Source organism: Phacochoerus africanus, chromosome 3 (assembly GCF_016906955.1).
Source record: "Phacochoerus africanus isolate WHEZ1 chromosome 3, ROS_Pafr_v1, whole genome shotgun sequence".
In the NCBI taxonomy this organism is placed as follows: domain Eukaryota; kingdom Metazoa; phylum Chordata; class Mammalia; order Artiodactyla; family Suidae; genus Phacochoerus; species Phacochoerus africanus.
The window spans coordinates 205,740,992-205,759,050 of NC_062546.1; the positions used below are offsets into that span (position 1 = coordinate 205,740,992).

General features: G+C 56.3%; 1 protein-coding gene across 2 annotated transcripts; it reads left to right on the forward strand.

The window, feature by feature from the left end:
- The first annotated feature begins 1,372 nt into the window (after nucleotides 1-1,372).
- On the forward strand, nucleotides 1,373-14,367 carry ING5 (inhibitor of growth family member 5). 2 transcript variants are annotated; one of them, XM_047774029.1, is made up of 8 exons: nucleotides 1,373-1,465; nucleotides 3,534-3,605; nucleotides 4,817-4,983; nucleotides 6,261-6,372; nucleotides 6,533-6,626; nucleotides 11,729-11,864; nucleotides 11,959-12,020; nucleotides 13,044-14,367. In XM_047774029.1, exons 1-8 carry the CDS (start codon nucleotides 1,429-1,431, stop codon nucleotides 13,084-13,086), a joined length of 723 nt encoding a protein of 240 aa, XP_047629985.1. In that variant the 5' UTR covers nucleotides 1,373-1,428; the 3' UTR covers nucleotides 13,087-14,367. The 2 variants fall into 2 exon arrangements, with proteins under 2 accessions (XP_047629985.1, XP_047629984.1); XM_047774028.1 differs by having other exon boundaries at nucleotides 11,959-14,367.
- The last annotated feature ends 3,692 nt before the right edge of the window (nucleotides 14,368-18,059 follow it).

Sequence of the window (18,059 nt, forward strand, 5' to 3'; positions counted from 1 at the left end):
TTGACTCCTGGCCCAGCACAGTGGATTAAGGATATGGAATTGCTGCAGCTGTGGCCATAGGTGGTGCAGGTCACAGCTGCAGCTCAGATTTGATCCCTGGCCTGGGAACTTCCACATGCTGTGGGTGTGCCGCCCCCCCCCCCCAAAAGCTTATTACTAAAAGAAAGAAGTCAATCTGAAAGGGCTACATGCTGTTTGATTTCAACTACATGACAGTCTGGAAAAGGCAGAACCAGAGACCAAGCCAGGGGCTGGGGCAGGGAGAGGGATGCATGGGTGGAGCAGGCCATTTTAAAGGCAGAACAACTATTTTGTATGAAACTGTATTGGTGGATACTTAACATAGTCTTACAACACAGAATGACTCCTAATGGAAACTGCGGCCTTCAGTTAATAACGTATCGATATGGTTTCATCAGTTGTAGTTAGTAAATGTACCCCAGAAATGGAAAATGTTTATTTTTTTAGGGCCACACCTGTGGCTTTTGGAGGTTCCCAGGCTAGGGGTTCAATTGGAGCTACAGCTGCCGGCCTACACCACAGCCACAGAAACATGGGATCTGAACCACGGCTGCGACCTACACCACAGCTCACGGCAACGCCAGATCCTGCACCCACAGAGCGAGGCCAGGGATCGAACCCACAACCTCATGGTTCCTAGTCGGATTCGTTTCCTCTGAGCCATGACAGGAACTCCGAAAATGTTTACAATAAGGGAAACTGTGTGTGTGTGTGTGTGTGTGTGTGTGTGTGTGCGCGGAGGGGGTATATAAGAACTGTTTCCTTCTCAATTTTTCTGATAACCAAAAACTACTCTAAAAAATAAAGTTATTAATAAAAACACCTACTTAATAAAGAAAGTGGGTAGTATGCAATTAGCTCCGCCAGCGTGTGTGTGCAGCTTCACATCAAGCATTGAATCGGGCCAGAACAGTTGCATGGAAACTGCAAACATTTGGTTGAAAGGTGAGCAACATAATCACAGTTCTGTTCCTTGGGGAGGTTGGAAATTTTCCTTTCCCTGAACAGCTTGAATTTCTATAACGAAGGTAAAATTGACAAAACAATGAATGTGCTTCCACTTTTAAATATCTGCCTGGGGTTTACGGAAGAGTTCAACAGAAGGGGTATATCTTTACACCGGCATTTTCGCTGATGAAACGGCGCCACCCGCCACCCCCACCAGCCCCCACCAGCCCCCGAAAACCTCCAGAGGCCGAGCGTGCTCGCGCACCTCGCAGCCCCGCACCTGCTCCGACCGCCCCGCCGCGACCCCGACCGGAAGCCGGGGGGCGTGCCCAGAGGAGCCCCGCCCCGGCACCCGCCCAATCAGCGCGCTGGGCTCATTAATAGTGACCACGCCGGCCCCGCCTCCGCCTCCCGCGGCGCCACCGCCCGCGCAGACCCAGAGCGCGGCCGCGGACGAAGATGGCGACCGCCATGTACTTGGAGCACTACCTGGACAGTAAGCGTCCCCCGCCCCACCCAGTCCCGCCACCCACGCCGGGCCGCCCCCGCCGCGCCTCCTTCGCGCGTCAGGCTCCGCACACGGACCCCGGGGCTCGTGGGGGCGGCGGGGCGGCCCGGCGGCAAAGGCAGCGGGGGCGCGCGCGGGGCAGGCGGGGCCACGGGGGAGGGGCGCGCAGGGGGCGCGGCACGGGGTCCCGCCGTCACGGCCGCGCCAATTCCAGATGCGTCACGGCGGGGAGGGGCCGGCGCGGCCGGGGCGGGGCCGGCGCGGCCCGGCCCTACCCTCCCGACCCGACCACGCCCACTCACCGGCAGGCTCCGCCCGCGACCAGGTACCGCCCACCGCCTGCTAGGCACCGCCCGCTTCGACGTATGCCCCGCCCTCTCCACCGGGCCTCGCTCCTTCCCCGCTGGGCCTTGCCCTACCTGGTTCCCTGCTCTTCCCCATCGAGGTGGCCCACTAAGGTGGTTGAGACCCAGTCCTCTTGGACTCTGGGCCGGGTTTGGGGGTCCCAGGGCCTGGCGAGCTTGGAGGGCCTGGATTTCTTGCCTACTTGTGCTGTGACCTGGGAATTGCTTTCGAGTCCCAGTTTGTGCATCTGCTAGGCATACTGATGTGGAGGGTCCCCCAGGGCACCTGTCTTTGTGCAGGGGGTTTGGGGGCGCAGCTTCCAGGGCTGGGTAGGGTGTTCAGGGCAGTGGTCATCACCACTGAGCCATAGCCGTCTCTGGAGGACTCCTGAGCAGGTGGTTGTTCACGCTTTTCACAGAGGGGGTGGTGTTGCCTGCAGAGGCTTAGTAGCTTGTCACAGTTGAGCACTGGAGAGTGGAGACCTTAGCTTTAAACCCTGCTGCCTGGCTCTGGCTGGGAGTTGGCCTGGGTGGGGGCTGGGTCAGGGGGCTCTGGAGCACTGGGTGTTCAGAGTCACTCTGGGCTGGGAGCTCCACCCGAGGTTGCTGAGAGTAGGGCGTGACCCCCTGCTCTGGGGAAGATGGCGAGGATCCAGCTCTCCCAGGGGGTTGCTCAGTCCTGGCTGTTCATTCTGCTCACCTGGCCCCCCCCCGAGCACAGGGTCCTGGGTGGGAGAACACAGTGGAGGGAGAGGTTTCCCCAGCAGTGTCATTAGGGGGCCCGCCCTAGGTGTCTGCTGGGTGGCACTGCGGCTTGCCCTTCTCTGGCCTGGAGCCTGCCTGGTGGGCCCCTGCGGAGGGACTCAGGGACTTGAGTTCTGTCCTGTGTGGGGCTCCTGTGTGAAGGCTTGGGACCTTGAGCGCCGGCTGTGTTCCAGGAAGGCAGACACGATTCTTCCTTTTCCTGAAACTCACTATTGAGTGGGGCAAATAGAAGTTTGCAGGCCATGGAGGAGCCCAGGAGATCATGACAGTGCAGGGGTGGCACTGTTCTGGCAGCCGCACTAGGATAGCAGGTGGTCCACTTGAGGGCGTGGTGGGCCTAGAGGCCAGGATGGCATCTGTGCTGCTCCCTGGGTGAGCTGGGAGTGGGGCTTTGAGCAGCTGCTTTGTAAGAGCAGATGTAGCTCCTAAAGTTGATCAGCTGTGGCGGGGCCGAGGCTGCACTGAGAGTGCTGCGTGCAGGTGTGAGAGCAGCGGGGGCAGGGCCCTCCACCTATGCTGTCCATTGCCATCTGTTTAATTTTAAATAACCCTGAGTAAGAGGAGAACTTGAGTCCCTCTGCGTACTTGCCCGTTTCAGGGGCTTGGTAGCTCCACGTGGCTCCATCCTCATAAAGTCCCACGTGCAGCACTGGCCGGCCCCCCCTGATGCCCTGGAGTTCAGAGTCAAGTGGAGGGAGATGGGGGGGCCCCAGGGTTTGGGACATGTTCCCTGGGAAGAGGTGTCTGCCGGGGAGGGGTGACCTGGGCCTTGGGGTGGAAGAGTCCCACGGCATCTTCCTGCCTCTGCTTGCACCTCGTTTCTGCTTTCACCTCTACCTTCTCCAGCTTCTGACAGCCTCTGGAGCGTGTCAGCCTCTTGCCAGCATGTTCAGAGTTTGGCACAAGTCGCTCAAAAAGGATATCTTAATCCTGTCTTTGTGTTTTAGGTATCGAGAACCTTCCCTGTGAACTTCAGAGGAACTTCCAGCTGATGCGAGAGCTGGACCAGAGGACGGAAGGTGGGTTCGGGCCTCTCAGCACAGCTAGAGCTGGGCCCTGATACCCCGGGGACTGGAGCACCAGGATCCTGGGGTGGCACCGGTCCTGCAGGGGACCTGGTGTGGGGCTGCTGTCCAGGCCCGTGCCCTGGGTGGTGTCTCAGAGAGACTGCTGATTCTCTTTTCTTTGCCTTTCTTTAAGGGCTGCACCCACAGCATATGGAAGTTCCCAGGCTAGGGGTTGAATTGGAGCTGCAGTTGCTGGCCTACACCCCAGCTCACGGCAAAGCCAGATCCCCGAGCAAGGCCAGGGATCAAACCCGCATCCTCATCGATACATTGGATTCGTTTCTGCTGCGCCGCAGTGGGCACACCATGATTCTTTAAAATCAAACTTAGGGAGTTCCTCTCGTGGCTCAGTGGTTAGTGAACCTGACTAGCATCCATGAGGATGCAGTTTTGATTCCTGGCCTCCCTCAGTGGGTTAAGGATCGGGTGTTGCTGTGAGCTATGGTGGAGATCGCAGATGCGGCTCGGGTCTGGCATTGCTGTGGCTGTGGTGTAGGTCGGCGGCTACAGCTCCGATTAGACCTCCACATGCCGCGGGTGCAGCCTTAAAAAAGCAAAAAAACCAAAACCCAAACCAAAAAAGTCAAACTTGGTCTTTTGCCTTTTTATGCACTTTTATGTCATATCTTGTTTTTTCTTTTTTTTTGCCGTGCCCTGTGTTTTCACCTGCAGCACGTTTCTTCGCCTGTTAACCAAACGGTTGAGTTGGGTCTGTTCCCACCCTCAGCGTCAACAGCGTCATCCTGCGTGTGTTCCTTTGCGTCTCGCTTTTCTCTCTCAGTGTCACCTCTCGTGGGGTCAACCCTTGCTTGGTCCTTTTGCGGCTGGGCAGTGTCCGGTGGTGTGACCGGACCACGGCTTGTTTATCTCCTTTGGGTGGTCTCCTGTTTTCTGCAGTTGGGAGTGTGTGCCCCGGGGTGTCCTGGACTCAGCCTTCAGGGTACACGCCTGTGCACAGGACACCGGCTCACGGGTGGGGCAGGCGTCACGCGCCAGGACCGTCCCGGGCACGTGGTCGTGGTGTCTGGGAGGGCTGTGCCCACCACCCCGCAGTGGCTGCTCCTTTGCTGGAACTCGCTCTGGTCGGGCTGTATCGGCTGCCGGTCCGGTGAGCGCGGGCCGGCCTCCGGGCACGAGGACGAGCTCAGAACCGTCTCTCTCAGATAAGAAAGCCGAGATCGACATCCTGGCTGCCGAGTACATCGCCACGGTGAAGACCCTCTCGCCCGACCAGCGCGTGGAGCACCTGCAGAAGATCCAGAGCGCCTACAGCAAGTGCAAGGAGTACAGCGACGACAAGGTGCAGCTGGCCATGCAGACCTACGAGATGGTGAGCCCGGCCTCTGCCGCCCCTCCCTCCTCGGCTCCGTCCCCTCCTCGCGGCGGGCAGCCGGTCAGCGCTTCTGGAGGGAGTGTCCGAGGGAGGGGTGCCCCCCGGGCCGCGGGCCGCGGCTGCCCTCCGGTCTTCTCTGCCCCTTCTGCTTGTTGACTGGGTTGCAGAAGCCGTTCATTTACGTCCATGCTGAATGCTTTGCCTTTGTCAGCGGTAGGGAAAGTTCCGTCCTGTTCCTGCTCAAGTCAGCGTCGCCCAGGGCTCACAGGGCGCACAGAGCCATTGTCCTGAGATGTGCGCGAGGCTATAGGGCAGCGCCAGTGAGACAGACAGGATTCTTTGTTTTTGTTTTTTTTCTTTCTAGGGCTGCATCCGCAGCATATGGAGGTTCCCAGGCTAGGGGTCTAGTCGGAACTGTAGCCACTGGCTTACACCACAGCCACAGCCACGCCAGATCCAAGCTGCGTCTGTGACTTACACCACAGCTCACGGCAACGCCAGATCCTTAACCCACCGAGTGAGGCCAGGGATCGAATCCGCAACCTCATGGTTCCTAGTCGGATTCATTAACCGCTGAGCCACGATGGGTCCTCGCAGGCAGGATTCTCAAAGCCCTCGTCCCGCGGCATTCGAGGAGGGCCCTGCAGGGCGTGGGGCGCTTATAGCGGTGTTGATGCTGCGTGCTTGAGCTGGTAGCAGCGTTTCCAGGAGCTGGGCTTCCCCTGCTGTCACGAGGTCACTGTGCTCTGAGACGGTGGTCATCTCCAGACCGGAGGGCTGTGGTCTCTCCTGCGGGCTGTGGCTGCTGCGACGGTGAAGTTTCTTGGGACGTCGAAGGACCGTCTCTGCCGCGGCATGGTCCCGTGCGCCGTGGGCACCAGGCTGCGTCCTCCTTCGCCCGTCGGGCTCCATCCTGTACCAGAAGCTTCAGAGTCATTTTCTGTGGAGGAACCTATGTGTTCTTCCCATTTTTAAGTTTGGATTCAGCAGCAAAGGTCCTCGCCCCGATTCCGTTGCACTTCCCCGCGTCGTTCCCCTGTGGCCTGCCTTCCCGGCCCTTGGCTGAGTGGGATTGGCTCTGCTGGTGTGTCAGGTATGCGGGGGAAAGAGCCCCTTGCATCAGCGCTGAAAGAGAGGGCCTTGTTCCGGCGGAGCTTCGTTGATTCTACCCTCAGTCACAGGCGGGCGGGGCTGCTGGTGGACTCGGGCCCTTGTGAGTCCCGAGGCGCGTCGCCTCTTGCTTGACTGCAATGTGTGAGCATCCTCCTGTGTAGGTGGATAAACACATCCGAAGGCTGGACGCGGACCTGGCTCGCTTCGAGGCGGACCTGAAGGACAAGATGGAGGGCAGCGACTTTGAAAGCTCCGGAGGACGGGGCCTAAAAAGCAAGTCATAATTTTTCTTTATTTTGTTGTTGTTAACTATGGCGTCCTGAAGAATTTTGTCTAAGTGTATTAGGAACATTACGGTAAATGTCATATTTGGGTAAATCTTGTCCTGCTTCAGTGAGTTCTGTGAACAAAGCTGGGGTCTTTGTTGTTTCAGAAGGTCGAGGTCAGAAAGAAAAGAGGGGCTCCCGGGGCCGTGGCAGGAGGACCTCAGAAGAAGACACCCCAAAGAAGAAGAAGCATAAAGGAGGGTGAGATGCACTTTTTTCCTCTTTCCCCCAAAGAACACCAGTGGCAGCGACTCAGGATCTGGAAAGGCCAGTGACTGTGAGGCTGAGGGGGTGCTTTACTTGTGCCAGGTGCGCCACAGCTTCTGCTTTAGCTGTGCCAGGTGTGCCACAGCTCCTGCTTTACCTGTGCCAGGTGTGCTGCGGCCTCTGGTGCTTTTCCTGTGCCAGGTGTGCTGCGGCTCCTGGTGCTTTTACCAGCGGCTCCTCCTGCTTTAGCTGTGTCAGGTCGGTTGGTCCTCGCAGCAGTCTGAGGGAGCACTGTTGTTCCTAGTGGTGAGCCCAGTTCAAGCTTAGAGCTGGTGCGTGAGGGCTGGGTTTGCACCAGGTGGTCTGATTCCAGAACCTGTTCTTTTAACCATTGTTTGCCCTGCCTCTTGAGCGACACAATGATGTTTGGTGCCATTCAAGCCAAGCTGCTTTCCAGCTGCCTGTGTTTCAGTTGATGGTTTCATATATGAATACGTATTTCAGATAGATTCACTATTAAATTGTGTGACTGCAATTATTAAATGCATGTGTCATTTAACTTGAACTTCAGAATGTTTCATTTAAAACACTCTCCCACTTACTAACTCCTGTCCCCGAGGTGTTACAGCCTTTTTGCTTCGTAGGCGTGATGAGTAGACAGCAGAGGAGATGGCAGCACGCGCCACACGACCTCTGCGGGGGTGATTCTGACAGTTACGGGAATGCTCAGGAGAGTTAGTTCCTGATAAAACAAGGGAGAATTTCAGTTCTTAAACCTGGCCTTTGAACTTTTATCTTAAAAAAACCTCAGACAGCACCTTTGTGTTATAAAGTAATACACGGACGCAGGAGGCGACAGAAAACAAGCGTGTAGTTTAAGAATGCCTGTAAGAGGCGCGTCTTCGTGACTGGCTCCTGGGCAGTGACCGCCGGCCCGGGGCCCTTCCCTGGGCCTCGCCAGCATCTCCGCTTGCTCCTCAGCCCCAGACGCACGTGACCCAGGAGGACAGGGTGTGTACTTCCCGTCTCTCTTTGTAGTTTTGTCCCCAGCACGTGCTCCCCTGGACACTGTAGTTGAGTCTTGTTTTGAGTTTTGTTTTTTGGTTTTGCGTTTTTCTTTAACGGCTGTACCTGCGGCACACGGACATTGCTGGGCTGGGGACTGAATCTGAGTTACAGCTGACACCTGAGCTGTAGCTGTGGTAAGCCGGATCCTTTCACCCACTGTGCTGGGCTGGGGATTGAACCCTTGCCTCCTCAGCGACCCAAGCGACGGCAGTCAGATTCTTAACCTACTGCGCCGTGGCAGGAACCCCATTGCTGGTGTTTTTTTTAAACCTTGTTTTTCCTTCCATACCAATTAGACAACTTGAGAAAGCTACATTTAAAGTGTGCTTTGAAACAAGATGGAATTAGAAAAAAGACATATGCGTTTGAAAGAATTTTGCGCTGTACTGGAAATCAAATCTTGCAGTAATATGATATGCCAGTTCCTGAAGCATAAGTTAACAGAATTTTCAATTTAGGTTAGCTTTATTAAGAGATAATTCACATACAATAAAATGTTCTCATTTAAGTATACAGGTTGAGTCTGGAATCAGCTTTAAAGCCTTTCTCTTTGTTCTTGAGTCAGTTTTGGTGATCTCTGTCTTTCAAGGAATTGGTAGTTTTGTGTAAGTCGTCAGGTTTCTTGGCATCAGGTTATTCATAATGTGACGTTATTGTCTCTCTGATGTCGGATCTGGACTGATGCTCAATCTTTCAGACCTGATGTTGGTGATTTTTACTCTCTCTCGTTTTGCCTTGAACTTTTCAGAAAACTGACTTTTTATTTTTTACTCATTGTTTTTTCTATTTCTTTTAAAAAATTATCATGATTTATTATTATTTTTTTTTATGGCCACACCTGCTACATATGGCGGTTCCTGGGCTAGGGGTCGAATCGGAGCTGTGGCCGCAGGCTTCCCCCACAGCCACAGCCACAAGGGGGTGTGAGCGGCATCTGAGACTCACACTGCAGCTCGCGGCAGGGCTGGGTCCTAACCCGATGAGTGAGGCCAGGGTAGACCCTGCGTCTTCACGGACACTGTGTCGAGTTTTCACTCTGCCCAGCCACGATGTGAACACCTCCATTTCGTTTATTTCTGCTCAGATGTTTATTACTTCCTCCTGCTACTTAGCTGGGATTTACTTGACTCTTTCAGTCTTGCTTTCTGCCGTGGAAGTAGTTTAGACCATTGATTTTCGTACCTTCCTCCTTTTCTAATATAAATACTTACTGTTTTAGTTGCATCCCACAGATTTTGATGTGTTTTGGTTTTACTTTTGTTTTGTCTTTTGTCTTTTTAGGGTCATACCTGCAGCATATGGAGGTTCCCAGGCTAGGGGTCCAATCGGAGCTGTTGCCTACACCAGAGCCACAGCAACACCAGATCCGAGCCGCGTCTGCCACCTACACCACAGCTCAGGCAACGCCGGATCCTTAACCCAGTGAGCGAGGCCAGAGATCGAACCCGCAACCTCATGGTTCCTAGTCAGATTCGTTTCCACTGAGCCACAATGGGAAGTCCTGCTTTATATATTTTAAAGCTCTGGTATTTGGAGGTGTATACAGAGTTTTTGGGTTTTTTTTAAGTGACTCTTTTATCATTATTTATTTTGCTATTCCCCACAATGTTCTTTGTTTTGAGGTCTGTCTGGTCTAATGTTACCATAGCCATTCTGAGTGTCTTATGGTGAGTTTTACAAGGTATGTTGTTTTTCCCTTTTGCTTTCTGTTACTTTCGCATGTTTGTGTTTTGTGTTTTAGAGTGAGTTTCTTGAAAGCAGCACATAGTTGAGTCTTGTTTTTTTATCTAGTTTGACAATGTCTGCCTTTTCATTGCAATGTTTAGATTATTCTGATTTGAAGTAATTAATGTTACGGGCGGATTTAAATTTTCTGTCTTGCTGTTAGTTGTCTCTTGGTCCCATCTGTTCTTTTCCCGTCTTCTTTTGGATTAACCGTGTTTTTTCAGTATATTCCATTTTAAGGACTATTCTAGTGTGTACACCAGTTTCATTAACTTACCGCAGTGAATTTCAAACAGTATTATATGATTTCATGTTTAATGTAAGAGTCTACGTAGATTTTCTTTTGTTTTCTGTCTTCTGGCTTTTGTGCTATTATCAAAAATTTTACGTCTTCATATGACATAAGCCTCAGAATATATTATTATTATTTTAGGTATAAGCCATTGCTTACTTTAGACACATTTTTTTTTTGTCTTTTTGCTATTTCTTGGGCCGCTCCTTCGGCATATGGAGGTTCCCAGGCTAGGGGTCGAATCGGAGCTGTAGCCACTGGCCTACGCCAGAGCCACAGCAACGCAGGATCGTTAACCCACTGAGCAAGCGCAGGGACCAAACCCGCAACCTCATGGTTCCTAGTCGGATTCGTTAACCACTGTGCCATGATGAGAACTCCTAGACACATTTTAAACTATGAGAAAAAGTGGGTTTTTTTTTTGTCTTTTTATTTTTAGGGCTGCACCTGCAGCGTATGGAAGTTCCCAGGTTAGGGGTCGAGTCAGAGCTGCAGCTGCCGGCCTCCACCACAGCCATAGCAACAAGGGATCTGAGCCACATCTGCGACCTGTGCCATGGCTCAGGGCAATGCAGGATCCTTAACCCACTGAGTGAGGCCAGGGATTGAACCTGTGTCCTCATGGATACTAGTTGTGTTCCTAACCCACTGGGCCACAATGGGAACTCCTACAACTTGATTTTTAGAATTTAATTATGATGTGTTCTGGTATGGGTTTCTTTTCTGTTTGGAGCTCATCAAGCTTCTGGGAACTGTTAGTTTATAGTTTGCATCAGATTTGGAATTTTTCCGCCAGATGTTCCATTTTTTTCTGTTCTCCCTTGTCCTTTTCATGGTGCTCCCGGCATGAGAGTAGAGCTCACACGACAGCCAGGGGCTGCGCGGAAGGGCGGGCTGCGCGGAAGGGCGGGCTGCGCGGAAGGGCGGGAAGCCCTCGGAAGAGGGTGCATGGCTCCTGCGGGGGTCCACAGTGTCCCCCAGGGTGAGCGCAGGCGGGTGAGTCACAGAGCCCGGGATGGTGACAGCATGCCCGCCTGGAGGCCTGCCTGAATCATAGACGACGAGACGGTCCCGTCCCCAGAGACGGGGAGCAGAGTCCCCACAGAGGGAGAGACTTGCCCCGACCCCGGGGACCTCCTGGGGGGGTGGGGGCAGTTCGTACTCGTGTCAGGGGACAGTGGCGGCCAGGACGCAGGTCACAGAGGCACAGAGCGTTTCTGGGGAACAGAAACGCTCCCTTTCACCCGCCCGCCGCCCGACTCGGCTCCCCTTGCCGTGTCCCTGTCCCCGTGGGACTCTCGGTGTTCGCTTAGCACGCGTGTTTGCACATGCGCCTGTCTCCTGGCTTGGGGGGGGGGTGTTCTTTCTGTACCAGTGGGGATACGCCGTCTACACTGGTCTGCAGCGTCTGTGCAGGTCTGCAGGTCTGCAGCTCTGATGTTTATCAAAAGCAGTGAAACGTGTGTCGATCCCCCGGCCCCCTCCCTTCACATGGATGGACGCTGCAGGGCCAAGCAGCGATTTGGCGGAGGCGTGGATGGTGGGGGGTTCTGGCTGGGCTGCTGGGTGGGGACCAGAGGGGAGCTGCAGGGACGAGGGGGACTGGCTGCCGCCCTGGGCTGGGCAGGTGCTGGGCTCCTGAGGTTAGAGTCCATGAGGGAGGAGGGAGCCAGTGGCTTCTGCGGGTTGGGGTGAAGGTGAAGGTGCTATAGGGACATGCTGGCTGATCTTGAGAGAGGACCTGCAGGGTCAACTGGTGGCGGCAGGGCCGTCTCTGCCCCTGGACCCTCTGGATGGGCCTGTGGGTCTCGGGTGTTGCTGAGTGTCCACTGGTGGGAGGTGACACGTGCCTCCTGGGACAGGCTTGGAGCAGGTCCGGTGGGTGGGAGTCGGGCATGGGTCCTGTCCCCAGGGACTGGCCAGTGCCGGGTGCTGAGCGCCCTCCTGGTGTGTCTTTGTCTGGCGCCCTTGGGAACTTGTGCCCCTGCTCACAGCTGTTGTCCCCCTGCAGGTCTGAGTTCAGCGACACTGTGCTGTCTGTGCACCCGTCCGACGTGCTGGATATGCCCGTGGACCCAAACGAGCCCACCTACTGCCTGTGCCACCAGGTGTCCTACGGGGAGATGATCGGCTGCGACAACCCGGACGTGCGTGTCAGGCCCCGGGCAGGGGCTTGCATGGGCGGGGTGCTGATGGGAGGGCGGGCACGCGGGGTGCTGATGGCGCCGCCTTGCCTTGCAGTGTCCCATCGAGTGGTTTCACTTCGCCTGCGTGGACCTGACCACGAAGCCCAAGGGAAAATGGTCAGTACGGTGCCAGCTCCCCTGCCGCTGGTCCTGGTCTGCAGCGGGGCTGCCTTTTCCCGTGTTCCCCTCAGTGGTGGCTGTCACTTCAGTAAAGCTGGCCAGTCCCCAGGGACAGGACCCTTTGTTGACCTGTGCTGAGTGACAGCCTGGACCGCTGCCCTCCTTGTCTCTGTGTGTGGCGCCTGGTTTTCCGCGTTGCGTGTGCAGAGGGCGGGAGCAGCCCCCGAGGCACAGTCTTCAGTGGGTGACTGGGGGGCGAGGTGCAGGAGGCTGGGAGGGCAGCGGGAGCCGTTTGTGGGACTTCCGGGGGGAGGGGCTCTGCAGGCGAGGGTCATCCCCCGTGTTCGGGGAAAGGGCGGGACAGGCAGAGCCTGGGAACCTGGGTGACCTACCCTTGTTGCCCATCCCTGGGTCCGCTGTGCTCCCACGGAGATGGCAGAGCCCAGAGTGTGGGCGCTCACTGACCAGTGTCGCTCCTCTGCGGTCTGGCAAGGATGTGCCTGCTTGGGGGCCTGGATTGATGCTGGTGAATGGTGGCCTGGGGCCTGGCAGCTGCGTCGCATGCACGTCAGCCGTCTCCCTTGTGTCTCTGGGCCGAGTCTCAGGCTCTGGAACCTGCTCGCCGGGGTCGTCAGGGGGTGCCTGTTCATCATGCAGTTTCCAGGGCCGCTCAGCCTGGCTTATCCCGGGGCAGGGCCAGGGTCTGCGCCTGCCTGCTTGGGGTGCGCCAGCGGGGGGGGGGTCACCTCCATTTTGGTCTCGGTGGCCCTGTCATCACACAGGGAGGGCCGGTGACCCTGACTGAGAGGACACCTGCTCGTTGATCTGTGTCTCCTCCACCGAGTTCAGGGCAGACGTGCCAGATGGAGCAGCCACATGGGTTTCCCTGGTGGGAGACACATGCCCTGTGGGTCTCTTGTCTGGCGCCGTGTCGCCAGCATCCAGCCGTCCTGGGAGATGCCAGGCACAGGGCCTGGGCCTCCCAAGTGCAGGGCCCTCACTGCACCTCTCCTGTTGCAGGTTCTGCCCACGGTGCGTCCAGGAGAGGAGGAAGAAGAAGTAAGGGCGAGGCCGACGCCTGGGCTGAGGCCAGCGCCCACGTTTCTGCAGTTCTTGTTGCAATATTTTATCTTCATTTTAAAACTACCTTGTTCTGAACGATCTTTAATAACCCAATGGCCAGTTGTCATTCTGGATGTTTCCTGAAACAGTCACCTGAGCCCTGTTCGCACAGAGGTGTGATCTCATGGGGACTTGCCCCAGTGACTTTTCCTTGTGACTCTGTACAGCCCCAGTGCCAGGGGCCCCGTGGGGACGTGACGCGGCCGTCGCCCTTGCTGGAGGTGTGAGCCTGGCCTTGGCTGCCTGTGTTTCCAGGGGCTGCTCCCCCGGGGCCCGGCCCCCGGGCACATCTGCCGTGGAGAGCGCGGGTGTGCGGAGCCCGGGAGGGGTCGGCCACACTGCCTTTCCATCTGGACCCCCGGTTCCCTCTGTGAGGGGTTGACTTTCTGGAGCACATGGCTCTCCATCAGCCCACAGGCTGTCGGTCCCTGTGACCAGGGCCAGCGAGGTGGCCGCCGTTCTCCTTCTCCGGGGGCTGCTGACGTTCTTACTGTGAAGATGCGTCGTCGTCGTCGTCGTCGTGACAGCGTGAGGACAGTGTCTGTGTCGAAGCTGGTCCAGGTTCCTGGGAGGCGGTCAGCTTCTTAGAGCCAAGGGGACGACGGTTCTGTGCTGTGATTTGTGAAGTTCTGGAATGAAGCTGGGCACCTGGAGCGCACTACGTCTTTGGTCAGCTTTCGCAGGCTGGCTTGGAGCCGTCTGGGGCGTCGCGGGGAGACGGCGCGCGTTTGGTGCACTGTCGTCCGTGTGTCGTGGTTCAGAGAGTGTGACTGAGACCCTCTGGCGTGGGTCAGCAGCGGCCAGAGGCCTCCGCGGGAGGAAGGGCTTCCAGCCGGAGGTGTGCGGGTCAGACGGGAAGTGCCCAGCCAGGAAGAGGCGCACCTGCCACGGCCGCCGCTCCGCCTGTTGCCTCGTGTCGCCGTGGAGGCGGTCGGGCAGGAAGGACTGTGAGGCCGCGGCCCGGCTCCAGGGTCAGTGCAGCGTGCGTGGCCCCCTGTCCCGGGCTGCGTGGTGGGGCTGGGGGCTTCCCGGGCAGACAGCGCTCCGGAACCGATTCCTTCCTGCCCCAGAGAAGGGGCCGCCTCTGAGCGAGTGCCAGCCGCAGCCTCGGGCTCCACCTCGGCCCGGACCCAGGGGCCTTTGTATTTAGAAACCTAGCTTGTTGTCACCACAGGTATTTAAAGCTTGTGGGGAATAAACTGTGGAAAAATGTTGTCCTTCACTCTTTGACCAGTTTCTGCGGAGAAGACAGGTAAGTACAGGGAGCCTGTGCTGTTCCTTGAAAAGCCCATTTGGTTTTTGCACTTCGTCTCTGAACACTTCCCACTTGCTGTTATCACAGAAAACGATGGTGTTTGTGGGCCTGGGCTGGTGGCTGTGCTTTCTGATTGTCACCTGGTTTCCTGAGGCCTTGGTCACTTGCCAGGAAGGGTGACTGACCTCTCTCGCGCTTCTGGTTGGACTTCGATGGTGTCAGCCTGCTGCTCACCATGCCTAAACACCCCACGTGTGGGTCTTGTCTTTTTTTTTTTTTTTTTGAACTTTCTGTGCTTACGTGTTTCTAGTGTTTACTTTTGCTGGTTATAATAATATCAACCAAAATAATGCGCACGTAGCTTTGGAGAAAACGGAAAACCCGAGCAGATAGGCTGAGTCCCTGGAGTGCTGTTTGGAGCACGACCGAACCTCCCTGGCGCCTGGTGCCGCGCCACTCGGAGGACATGGGGGTGGCGGGGGTGGCTCAAGGCCTGGCTGCCTTCCTCCTGGGGTGATCAGGCCAGACCCTACGGGCCAGCTGGGCTGCTCTGGCTCTGCTGCTGCCGGGGGCCTGGGTTTGGCTGTGAGGGAGGGCGTCCTGGCCGAGGCAGAGTGGCCAGCCCTCAGGCGGGTGACACCCCTACTTCCCCCCCTGGAGACCTCGCGCTGCTCTAATGAAAACAGCTCACTCAACTCAGGCAGAGCTAGTGCAGCTCACGGCCAGGATACAGGCGCTGAGGCTCATGTGACTGCACCCGCCGTGCAGGCAACGTAAAACTGGTACTGCCATGACCATGTGAGCAGGTGGCCTCCTGTCTGCCTGGGGCAGCAAGTGGGGGACACAGCCGTGGGCAGCAGAGGTGGCGGGTTGCAGGGCTGCATGGGGACGGTGGCCAGCTGTGTGTCAGTGCTGTCTGCTGACTGTCACTGGCAGCCGTCGGCAGGGACTGTTTCAAGCAATAACGCTCCCCAAGAGCAGCTTCCCACGTGGCCACAGCCGGGGCCTGTTGCAGGGCTGGGCGTTGAGGGTGCAAGGCTGCCCTCAGTTTCCGTGAATGCTGGTCGGTGTTCATTCCTGTGCTGGGAGGAATTTTAAAACGGGGAGTCTCAGAAAAATGTCCTCATTCAGAAGGGAGTTCTGTGAAATTTCTTTCTTGTGTTCACCTTACCACACTTCATCCCAAAAGATGATGCAGCTTTAACATGAATGTTACATCTTATTTTCCAGGAGTTGTTATCGATGTCCTCTTTGTAAAGGAAAGATGCTACTGTAAATCTTTTTATTAAATGATGTAAAGATGTATATCTGTATTTTTGGATCATGTTATAGAGTATGGATATATTGTTTAATGAATAAAGTATTTTTTTGGAACAAACATTTGAGGATGCATCATTTCAGGAAATGCTGAAACTTCAGCGAGAAGCGCACCCTGTGCTGAATTTCGACGGCAACGGCAGGGGACTGGAGGGGGCGGTGTCACTGCCGGGGGCCTCGCCCTGCTCAGTGGAGAGCTCTGGGCCTCAGCCGAGTGTGCTGTCGGGCTCACAAGGAAGATGTGTGCTCAGAGGGCTTCTCGTCGTGGCTCAGTGGTTAATAAATTTGACTGGCATCCACGAGGACACAGGTTCAATCCCTGGCCTCGCTCAGTGGGTGAAGGATCCAGTGTTGCCGTCCGCTGTGGCTTAGGTCACAGATGTGGCTCGGATCCCATGCTGCTGTGGCTGTGGTGTAGGCTGGTGGCTGCAGCTCCGATTCGACCCCTAGCCTAGGAACTTCAACATGCCGCGGGTACAGCCCTAAAAAGCCAAAAAAAAAAAAAAAAAAGTGTGTGCTCAGAGTGATGCGGAGGGCTGGCCTGCAGAGCATGGGTGCTTCCTCAGGAACAGGAGGATCCCCCCACCCCTGCCTGCATGGGTGCCAGGGCCCCTGGGGGCTCAGCAGCTCTCAGCACATACCCCTGAGGAGACTTAACGGGGGCGGGAGTTCCTGCTGTGGTGCAGCAGGTTAAGGACCTGGCATTGTCTCTGGCTACTCAGATTCCATCCCTGGACAGGTAACTTCCACATGCCATGGTTGTGGCCGGAAAAAATGTAAGGGCCAGAAAGCCAACATGGTCAGAAGGTAAGAGCACCCCAACACCCACCTTCCAGATGAAGCCCAGGTCACAGACCCGAGTCCTGCAGGGCTGCTCTGGTAGTGCTGCAGCCTTTTGTCGGGGTGACAGCCCGGGAGAAGGAAACCAGCTCTTTGCTTTGAGGTGGGCGGCAACTGGCATCTTCGGTTCAGACCTGTGCTCGTTCCCAGAGCTCCAGGACGCCCCTGTCCTGCTCTCAGAGTGAGGGCCCACGGCGACAAGGTAAAGACGGGGTACACTTGTCTGAGCGGGTCCACAGGCCCTCTGGTTATCTTCCCAGTGTCTGAACGTGGCCTTGAAATAGAACTGACAGCTGCCAGGATCCCCACACTGACCTATGGAGCGAGGGTCCCCACAGGAGGAAGGGCCAGGTAGAGTCTGGGGTGGCTTCTCCCAGGAGGCAGGACGCATCCCTGACACGAAGGTGCACTGCTGTTCCTCACACGCCCCTGCTAATGTTTTTCTTTTTTTAAGGCCGCACTCGAGGCGTATGGAGGTTCCCAAGCCAAGGGTCGAGTCAGAGCTGCAGCCGCCAGCCTCCACCACAGCTCACGGCAACACCAAATGGATGCAGGGATGGAACCTGCATCCTCGTGGGTGCTGGTCAAGTTCATAACCTGCTGAGCCATGAAGGGAACTCCACCGGCTGTTAATTTACCCGTGAAGAGGTGGGCAGACCTTAGGAACATGGGTTATTATTATGTTTTTATTACTTTAAAAATTTATTTTAATATTTATTTTTAAAAATTAAAGTACGGTTGATTTACAGTGTTTCTCCAATTTCTGTTGTGCAGCAAAGTGACCCAAATCCACCCAGTTCCCTGTGCTGTACAGAAGGAGTCCCTGGCCCATCCATTCCAAATGTGAGAGTTTTTGTCCACCAACCCCAAACTCCCGTCCATCCCATGCCCACCTCCCCACCAAGGAGGAACAGGGGTTACTGAAGGTTAGGTGAGACCTCAGCTGCAGCCCATTGTTGGCGGGTGGGCATTGCTCTTGGCACATGGCATGTAGCACTGGTCCAGGAGTGCTATTCTCTGGGCCAGTCTGCAGGGACTGCCAGAATCCGTTTGTTCTCAGCAGAGACAGCAGCGCATGCCTGCAGCCTCGCCTCCCTACACACACACTGCTGCTCCCTGCAGGGTTCTGGGCCCCGGGGCCCCAGCATCTCACATCCCACCGAAGGCCCTCCTGCCTGCCTTGCTGAGGCCACATGGACAGAGGAGGCCTCAGGAGAGCAGGAGGGGCCGAGGGTGGGAGATGGACTCTCCACTGGGACCCAGGTACAGGATTCCAGCGCTGACAAGGCAAAAAGGGAGCCCTAAGTAGCAGAGTAACTGGAGGAGGCAGCTGCCACCCCAGGTCGGGGTGGGGGGAAAGGGAGGGCGGCGGGGTGCGCAGACTTGGCCGGCTGGGGGACAGGACACCCTTGAGGGGTGTAAGGAGGGTCCGCGCACAGCCGCCCGGAGCGGGTGTTACTTGGCGGGCCCTGTGCCTCAGGAGCTCCGGGAAGGGGGTGCCC